This window comes from Blennius ocellaris (assembly GCF_963422515.1).
Source record: "Blennius ocellaris genome assembly, chromosome: 5".
Classification (NCBI taxonomy): domain Eukaryota; kingdom Metazoa; phylum Chordata; class Actinopteri; order Blenniiformes; family Blenniidae; genus Blennius; species Blennius ocellaris.
In genome coordinates, this window is record NC_137654.1 from 25,201,887 (window position 1) to 25,211,161 (window position 9,275).

General features: G+C 41.6%; 1 protein-coding gene across 2 annotated transcripts; it reads left to right on the plus strand.

Moving 5' to 3' along the window:
* The first annotated feature begins 2,067 nt into the window (after positions 1–2,067).
* LOC308130833 (uncharacterized protein) lies at positions 2,068–8,875 on the plus strand. 2 transcript variants are annotated; one of them, XM_080497326.1, is made up of 5 exons: positions 2,068–2,600; positions 4,106–4,590; positions 5,467–5,629; positions 6,671–7,301; positions 7,424–8,875. In XM_080497326.1, coding segments are annotated over exons 1-5 (1,560 nt in total). In that variant the 5' UTR covers positions 2,068–2,321; the 3' UTR covers positions 7,426–8,875. The 2 variants fall into 2 exon arrangements, with proteins under 2 accessions (XP_080353452.1, XP_080353453.1); XM_080497327.1 differs by having other exon boundaries at positions 5,467–5,533.
* Positions 8,876–9,275: the final 400 nt, after the last annotated feature.

A 9,275-nucleotide genomic window follows, 5' to 3' on the forward strand; every position in this document is an offset into this window, starting at 1 on the left:
TTGTGTTTTACTTCAGCAGGACACTTGAGCACATGAACAGGGTGAAAAGGAGGATTGAACCAGTAGTCCTGGGCATTTTAAAACAATCCAGTCTACCAGCTGAGACACAGTCACCTACAAAAGTGGCAAAGATGTTACAATAAATCACAAATGAATATCCACTGGTGAATAGTTTTGACTGATTAGTATGGTCTAAAAGAATAAAGGAATAAAATGTAACCTTTTTATGAATATATGGATTAAATTATGTGTTCTTTTTTTAATAGAGTTTAAGGATAAGAATGTATTAGGAAATATCATTTGCATGATTTAAGAAGTATAAAATAGAAACACTACAAATAATGATTGTTCCTGTTGTGCATTGTTAAACACTGCTAAAATCATATAGCAAGCCATAAAATGTAAATAATATGAATCTCAGTAATCCAGCATTCCTGAGTGGACTACTTTACCTTAGTTGTACACAAGAATCAAAAAAGCAGATTTAGAAATGCACATGCGAGGAGGAAGTAGGAAACGCAAAGCCGAAGCAAAACAAGAGGCACTGATAATAAGCTGAGGTTTTCAGCACCAGCTGACAACAGGCCTGCTTGAAAAAAGGCAAAATACACAGCATGCAGATGGGGATTTACCAGGCCTGCAGGTCTGAGCTGAAATGTTAAACTGACAACATTGAAGAAGTAGATTTGAAGTTGAAGGTGACTTTTACCAGAAAAGTTCCCTTTTCCCAAGTCTGAGCAGGAACAGAATGTCCACATTTCAAAAGATCTCAGTAGTCTGGATTATAAATACATTCTCTGTAAAACCTGACACATTAATTGTTCAGTTGTTGCTTTCCATCTTCTGCTTTTGCCAACTTGAACGAGCCCATCCCAACTGACCATTGGACATCACCAGTTCAACACAGACACAGGAGCTCACATTCGCACATGTTTTTGAGTTGTGAGATGGAAACTAGACTTCCTCGGAATATGTGGCCAGAATAACCGATTGTGTCTCACAACACTCATACAGCACAGCAGAAAAACCTGAAAGTACTTTTACCAATGGGAATTTTTAAAGCAATAAAACTGTAAAGTTGAAATTAATATATTATTAAGCCCATGAAACAAATGTTGATTTTTATTATACAAACACATTTTAGAATTGAATCTCTCAATCTATGGGTAATCTATCTATCTATCTATCTATCTATCTATCTATCTATCTATCTATCTATCTATCCAGCCATACATCCATACATACATCCATACATACATCGAGACTCTTCTGGCAATTCTGTATGAACAAATTGAAGGGGCATTTAATAAAAGAGTGACAACCACGTCAAGGTAGATTCTTATGGGTTGAGATATTTATGCAATAAGGAAACTGACAAATTTATTATATATTCCAGTCTCATAAAAAGGTTCCCAAAGTTTGTGAAAGAAAGGTGGAGGACAGAGAGCCTCGGAAGGGGCCATGGCTCCCCCCAGCAATTATTCTTCCTTTTAGTTTCTGAGCAGAACTGATGAAAATAAACCATACCATTATTATTTTTTTTTATTTCATTAAACATGTTATTTTTTTATTCCGAATGCCTTGTGACAACTCAAAATGATAATATATGCTTAACACCAAAACAATAAATATAACACAAGTTATATACTATGTACAACAACTGGCAGATGGATATTGCTTCATTTTGTTGTATTTCTATATCATATTTTAAAATTTGAAAAAGGAAAAAGAAACCGGGCATCGAACCATAAGTTAATACTGACTTACCCCGAGGAAACAAAACAAAACAAAACAAAACACTCAACAAAACGTGTTTAATAGTTGGGGGACCACTGTGGTTCAAGTCCTGAGTTGTCACAACTGAAGAACCCCTGAACTAAAGCACCAAACAGAAGGTAACTGTCATGTGTCGGGTCTCTGGCCTCCGTTACAGTAATAAATAGCGCTCAGTGAGTCCAGCGGCAGCGCGTCTGTCCATGGCGCACATGACGGAGGCTGAGCCCCTCCCCGCCGCGGCACGGCCCACTCTCTGCGCCTCCCTGCTCTTCCTGACTGAAGAAACACGCTCACTTCAGGTCCACGCCTCCTTTTCTCATCTCCACTCCGGCTCTACCTCCTCATCGAAAACTCCCTGCAGCTTTTCGGTACTTTATTGCGCGGCGATTGAATCCGGGCCGGTTTGCGCAGCGCCGCGTTTTAAAGGGAGCCATCAGCACCAAACCAGCGCCTGCACCGCGCCGCTGCCCCGGGCGATCTGACCCACCAGCTCCTTCAATATCACCTCGCTGACCAACTGGAACATTGTGTCCTTTGCAGGCAAAATGACAGCCAAGCATCGTAAAGGGAAGAACAACCACAAGAATGAAGATAACTTTTTCAAAAACGACATGACGGAGACAGAAGTGCGCACGGGAGGGAATAATTACGCGCTGCTGCTGATTTTATTTCTAATGATTGTAATTGGCGGTGCCACTGGAGCGTGGGTCTGTTTCCAGCAGCATCAAACATTAACGTACTTAACAGACAATCTGATGGGCATGCAGATGAAGATAGTCAAACTACAGTCCTCCCACGAAGAAATGCGACGCTCCAACAGTCAGGTAACGATTTAAAGTCATTAAATCCCCCATTCAGACACGCTCACCTGACCTCCCAGACATCAGCAGCACCAAGCATCTAATCTGTTGGCTGTAATGAATATATTGCCTTATTTAATTTAGTTGATCACTTCAAGTTAAAAACATTAGGGGGGAAAGGCCTCAACACATGCCTAAAGTACACGCTGCCAGTTGCAATGTAGGGAAAGTTAAGAAGCGCAGGCCTCTATCAGATTTCAGAATACCAGGAGACCCTCTGGAGTGAGTACAAAACGCTGCTATTTCTAACATCCACACAGCTGCTGACACTTGTACTGGGGTTGCTCTCGCCACCTACTAATGCAGCCACACTGAGTTGAACACTCACTTTAAATACATCCACTTTTATCATCAAAGTTCCTTCTGGAAGTGCTGAAACAGCAGTCAGGACCATTCTTCCCAGGCAATGCAAGAGGCTTTCTGCCAAATCAATACTAAACGAGACAGTAATGTGTCAGGGTTAAATTTAGACTGTGATTTTGATACTGAACACCAGTTCAGAGGGTGTTTACAGGTCATCTGGAAGATTGTGTGCTTGTGGAAAGTTGTATTTGGCTCGTTTGTGTTTGTGAGACAACCATGTGTCTCCAATATAAGAAGCCATGTCAGTAAGACCACTTCAGGAAATAGTCATATTTTGAGTTCAGTGGCGGTAAAGAATGAAGGGAACTTGTTATGTCACAGGTATATGGCTTCAGGCAGTCTCAAGTCTCCTTTTGAGACCATTCTGATATGATTTGAAACTTTTTGTTTTGCAGTTTTAAAACGATATGTTTGATACAAGAAAATGCTTGATCATAATCCACTTCCCTCATGCGATTCCACCTTCAGTTCCTGTAGCAACAAACCTTTGCATGAGAGCAGCTCTGCTCGCTCAGTCTTGTTGGACAAATAGTTTGTGTGTGAGCAGTAAACTCTTTAGCGACTCAGCAAAGTTTGAGGGAGTTGCGAGGAAATCTAGTCATTGATCAGTGTAACTAAAAAAACTATTACACAGAAGTGCAAAGTAATTCAACCATACAAAGGTTTAACCAAAGTGATTGTTACACTGGAATGATTGACGATTTCAATGTTCCATTCTAACTATTCTTCCTTCATTTGTTGTATAGATGTGATGATAGTGAGACTTTACTTTGTGGTTTGTGCATGATCAGTCATGAATGAGTGAATCAAACTTTGTTGTGGCTTGTGCTCAGGACATGAGTTGTAATGTAGTTCATTTTAAAAGTAATGTAAACGCTGCTACATATGTCTTTCAACACTGCTCTCCTGCCTGTTTTCTCTACTTTTACTTGAATTGATGTCGTATCATGCAATAGCTGTGTCATACATTAATGGCTGAAAATTACAATAACACTGTCCTGAGACTTTCAAATTTGAGGTAAAAGCTATTTGTTTTCCTCAGTAAACATCATAGTTTTGAAGAATTATTTTCACGTGCTTTGACTTCAATGTGCGTTTCATTTCAGCCGCTGTCAGAGAGTGTGGAGACCCGCCTGAATGCCCTTGAGGAGTCCTTCGCCCTGACCCAGAAACAGGTGGGCATGGCCCTGGCTACCGCCGAACAGCTCAAGACGTCCGACCTCCCCGCCCAGGTGCTGTCGCTCCACACCGAGATGAGGGCCCGCATGTCGGAGATGCAGCAGGCCAGCGTGTCGCTGGAGCAACTGGGCCAGCTGCACACCATGCTGGATGGTAAGAGCGTGGAGTTCGAGGGCGTCCGGATCCAGGTGGACGGCCTGGCCTCGCTGACCGGCGAGCTGTCCCAGAAGGTCGACGTGCTGACGGGGAGCCTGGGGGAGGCCGAGTCGAAGCTGGAGGAGAAAGCTCGGCAGGTCACCGCGCTCGGCACGGGTCTGATCGGACAGGCCTCCGAGGTGGTGCTACTGAAGAACGAGCTGGCCGCCTACCAGGCTCAGCTGGAGGCCAGCGTGCTGGAGATGGCTGCAGTCAGGTAGGTGGTGGAAAAGAGCGGCAAGTTTCAAAGCTGCAAATGAAAATAGCTCACCTCCTCTGACCCATAGCTTTATGTTGACTTTGTCAAAGCCCTGTTGGCTGCATCTGTCTGTGACTCTGTGTTACTTTAGGCCAGTGTTGGTATTCACAGATTCATATTCATGTTGTGGCCTCGTCCTCATCTGTGCAAACATTTCTTTTGTATTGACACGACTTGGGATTTGTGTTGAGTTTCCTTTGTATGTAAAATGGGAACCCTTTGACGTCAGTGCAAAGTTAAAGAAACACACGAGTATTATAATGATATACATTATCTTTTACTACTTAAAGTCATCTGCAAAATATAATACTTTATTGGAAGAATAGCAGATGTGTTGACATGTAAATAGAATGCAGTTTGCTGGATAGAATGGAACAAACAAAGCCTTCCAGATCTTTTTATCCTCATTCTGTTGTATTTTCTTTTTTATCACTGAATGATCTCAAATAATGTTCCCTCCCAAAGTCACTAAAGTTACTCCACCAACTGTCTTCATGCTTCATGGACACTGAATAACAAAAAACAATCGATATATGAATATAGAGATTAAACTTGTTTTTTTTTCCATCTATTCAGTTTACTACTCGTCTATTTGTTACTTAGTCAACTGGATGAAATGCACAATTGTTTCTAATGTGAAATTATTGGAAAGCATGGCTGCAAATGCATCATAATGTTAACACTTATTAATATTAAATGAATGGTATTAATATGGCTTCTCCCTCCCCCTTGTGGGTTGGAAATGCATTATGTGTGTTTATGTGTTCAGGAAACTGATCAAAACACTATCTGTTAAAAAGACTGTAAATAATGTGACTGTATTGTGTCTTTCAGGGAGTTGATTGAGAAGGAAGATGCCCAGCGGCTGCAGCAGGCCAGTGTCGAGCAGCAGCTTAACACGGTACGTCAGAGTCTGCAGGATCAGAACTCCGCAGCAATTAACCTGCACTCTGAACTCAGGGCTCAGCTGGAGAACGTACAGCAGCAGGTTACACAGGTAACCATCACACAAGTCGGCCCAATATATCCTGAAAATTAGGACCAAATCCGTTGAGTCTGATGCTGCTCGGGTCCTTTTTTGTCGTCGTTTACACTTGCACGGTTAAGATTTAGGATGGTGAGCACCACAAATACTTTTGACTTGCACGTCAAATCAAAGTTTGGTTTCTATTTCATAACTTCGCAATAACTTTGTCAAGCATGTCACATTTATACTACTAACAGTTTTTTGTTCACATTCTCAAAGCTGCTTAATTTCTGTCAAGTTTAATGAAGATAAAAATGCATATTTGAACTAGGCAGTTCCAGCAGTACACGTGTATATCGAGGGACTGGGGAGAATACTTCGGCAGGTTATCTAGTGAAACAATCTTAATAAAAAAAATTATTTAATTGTTATTTTGCTTCACCTTTAAAACATTTGTGTCCATTTGTCTGTTTCTTCCAATATGTGTCATTAAAATAACTTTCACTATGTCAAACTTATCATATTTTTCAAATTTGCAACAATCATATTTTGTTGTCATTAATATATTTGCCCACAAATCTCTGCTGGCTCAGTTGCTATTTCGGTCAGGTTTGAGTAGCAGTGATAATGACAGTTCCTCACAAATCAATACACTAGATTGAGCTTGTTATTTTTTTTCAAAAATACATAAAAAATAAATAAATATGATGTATCCATAAAGATTAATTAGACATGAAATTACACATTGAGAATGGACAGTTTCAGAGACGCATATGCATGATGGGATCCTGCCTGAGATGTTTTTGCACACTTCTACCCAGCACACATGCTCTCTTTACTATTTCTGTTCCCTTTTCGCCTGCAGGGAACTGTAATGAGATCTTCATCTCATTAATTTGAAGGTGTTAATTGCCTGACACGGATGTCTCTGAGGCATTCACGTCCACGCTCACATTGACATGCATGCACGCAGTAAAGCGTAGCTCTTTGATTTGCATGTCATTTTGGACCTTCAGCCAGTTAAAATGATTTGTCGTCCAGCTTGGTTTCATGTTGCTTTCCTTCTCCTAGCCCGAGGGGGAAGCTCTGCCTCCTGCTGTGTCTCTGGAGCAGACGGAGGAGGAAGAGGCGCCTCCTGCAGCTGAAGACGAGCCGGCTGTAGTAGAGGAGGGACTTCCTGCAGCTGAAGAGGAGCCGGTTGTAGTAGAGGAGGGACTTCCTGCAGCTGAAGAGGAGCCGGCTGTAGTAGAGGAGGGACTTCCTGCAGCTGAAGAGGCAGAAGAGCAACGAGAAGCAGAGTCGGAAGATGCCATTCCTGTTGAGCAGGAGGACTCGGCGACTGGAGAAGCTGCTCCCACAGAGGAGGCAGAAGCAGTAAAGGAGGCAGAGCCCGAGCAGGAGGAGTCGGGTACTGTGCCTGAGAAAGAGGAAGGAGAAAATGAAGAAATGGAAGGAGAGGAAAAAAGTGTAGTGGATGAGATGCCTGGGGAGAATGAAGCAGAGGGAGAGACAGTTCATGAGGAGTCTCGAGTCGAAGAGGAGCCGGTGGCACAGGAGGAAGAAGATGAAGATGAAGATGATTTGGCATCTGAAGGGGATGAGGAAGAAGAGCAGCCTAATGTAGAGGGTGAAGAACAGGACACAGCTGAGGATGAGCCTGAAGAAGAGTCATTAGAAGAAGATCCCCTAGTAGCAGAAGAATGTAAGAAAACATTTGGTTTTCCATAAATAATAAACGGGATCATTCAAAACCTGTTTTCTAACATGCTAACATGCTCTAACAATCAAACCCTTCCCAATTAATTTTTCTTTTATCTTTTACAGAGTGCATGTCACCAGAAACAGACTTTATTCCGGACGTATCAATCAAGAAGAATGCAAACCTTCTCAGCCTGACTTCACTGTCCACAAAATGACAAAAAATGTAGGAGGACCTGACTGACTGCTACTGGTTGGTTGCTGTCGGACCTAAACTGAAGAATTAAGCCATCACGCTGGAGTTGGAGGGGAAACCTCAAAGCAGATGACAGGCTGTTATGTCATTCGGGGTTTTACCAACCTCCAAAGCCTTAATCCGTAAAAAGAATAACTGTCTTTCTACACAGTATTTTACACTCTTTCTAACTTGCACTTTTCAGTTCAAGTTTCTGTACTAAAATGGGAAAAACTCAGAGTCACAACAAGCCAATGCATAGACTGTTTAGTAATACACTTGAAGCCATAAGTAACGCCTGCGTTGGTGACGTCAAAGTATTGTCCTTTTTGTCACTGCCTGAAAATCTCTGTTTACACCAAGGCAAAGACTGCCAACCACAAAGTCTGCAAAAAAAAAAAGAAGAAAAAAAAAAAAAACATTGCGGATGAGTTAAACAATTCCTGGATGTTTTGAAAGTATCTGACTTACTGTCGTTTCTATGCTTCTTTTTTTACACTTAAAAGTACATATTTGTGGTTGAGTGCTTAAGAATTGAAGGTTTTGTCTGGTCATCTCGGTCTTTTGTAGATTAGAACTAAAATTCCAGTGACACTGAACCCACCTGATGTGTCATCAATACTAAAAAAAAAAAAAAAATACTTATTATGGGTCAGAAACAGCAAGTCGGTGGAGAGAAAAGTTGTAGTTCACTCTTATTGATTCTCCAAATGAGTAGAATTGTCCGCACTTGATTACATTTGTATGGCAGCAGAACTATTCATATTTATCAAAACAACCAGTCATCTCACTAAACTGGGATAAATCTCATTGTAAAACTTGGTTTAAAATGAAGCATACAGCAGTGAAAGCGCTTTGAGGAGATGACTGCATGAATGGCTTTTAAAACATTCTCAATAAAAACAAGATTTTGCAGAAATGGATCTATCCCAGTTCAGCTGAATACGAATGAAAAAGCGATGCTTCATTCTGCATGGTCGAACCCTGCAGGTCTGTCAACTAATAAGACAAGATAATCTCAGACTACAAACTCGAGGGGGCGTAGGATTTGAAGGTTTCGGTGGATCTACCTCCACAGTGCACACATCACTTCAGATGCTGTGAGAATAAATGTAATGTGAATCCCAGAAGTGTTACTGTAGCGTTACAGTAACGTGTGATGGTTATCAAACATGCTGTAGGAAAACGACCTCTGACACGGTCTTGGAGGTGTAGTGAAACTTTGACACCGCCGTGCATTTTTACTGGAACTGATCCTGAACACTGTTTTTGCCAAGACGGTGGTGACTGTCACTGCTACACTTCTCCTGTTTTTCCAAATAAACCCTGCTTCTTTCACTTTCCTATTCGTGTCTCTGTGCCGTTGTGTTACATTCAGCTTGCATGATTGTTTGCTACTGATTTAGAGTCTCTGAATCAAACCTAATATGCCTGTCTTTGGACCGGGGGAGGAAGCTGGAGAAAATCCACATTTGCCCTGAGTCAGGAATTGAACCATGGTGCTTCTTTTGTGATGCCAGTGCACCAGGACCTCGGACAAATAATAGAGCAGAATCGTCAGAGCATTTTCTGTCATCCACAAACACGAAGGCTGTAGTTCCCATCAAGCTAAAGCAAATAAATAGGAAACATACGATAGTAATCTTCTAATGTGAGGATTTCTTTCCTCGCCTTTTTGAGATGCTGTTTCCTGGGTTTCTTTCACAAAAACATGCAGTTGAGACGGAATTGTGACTTTTAACA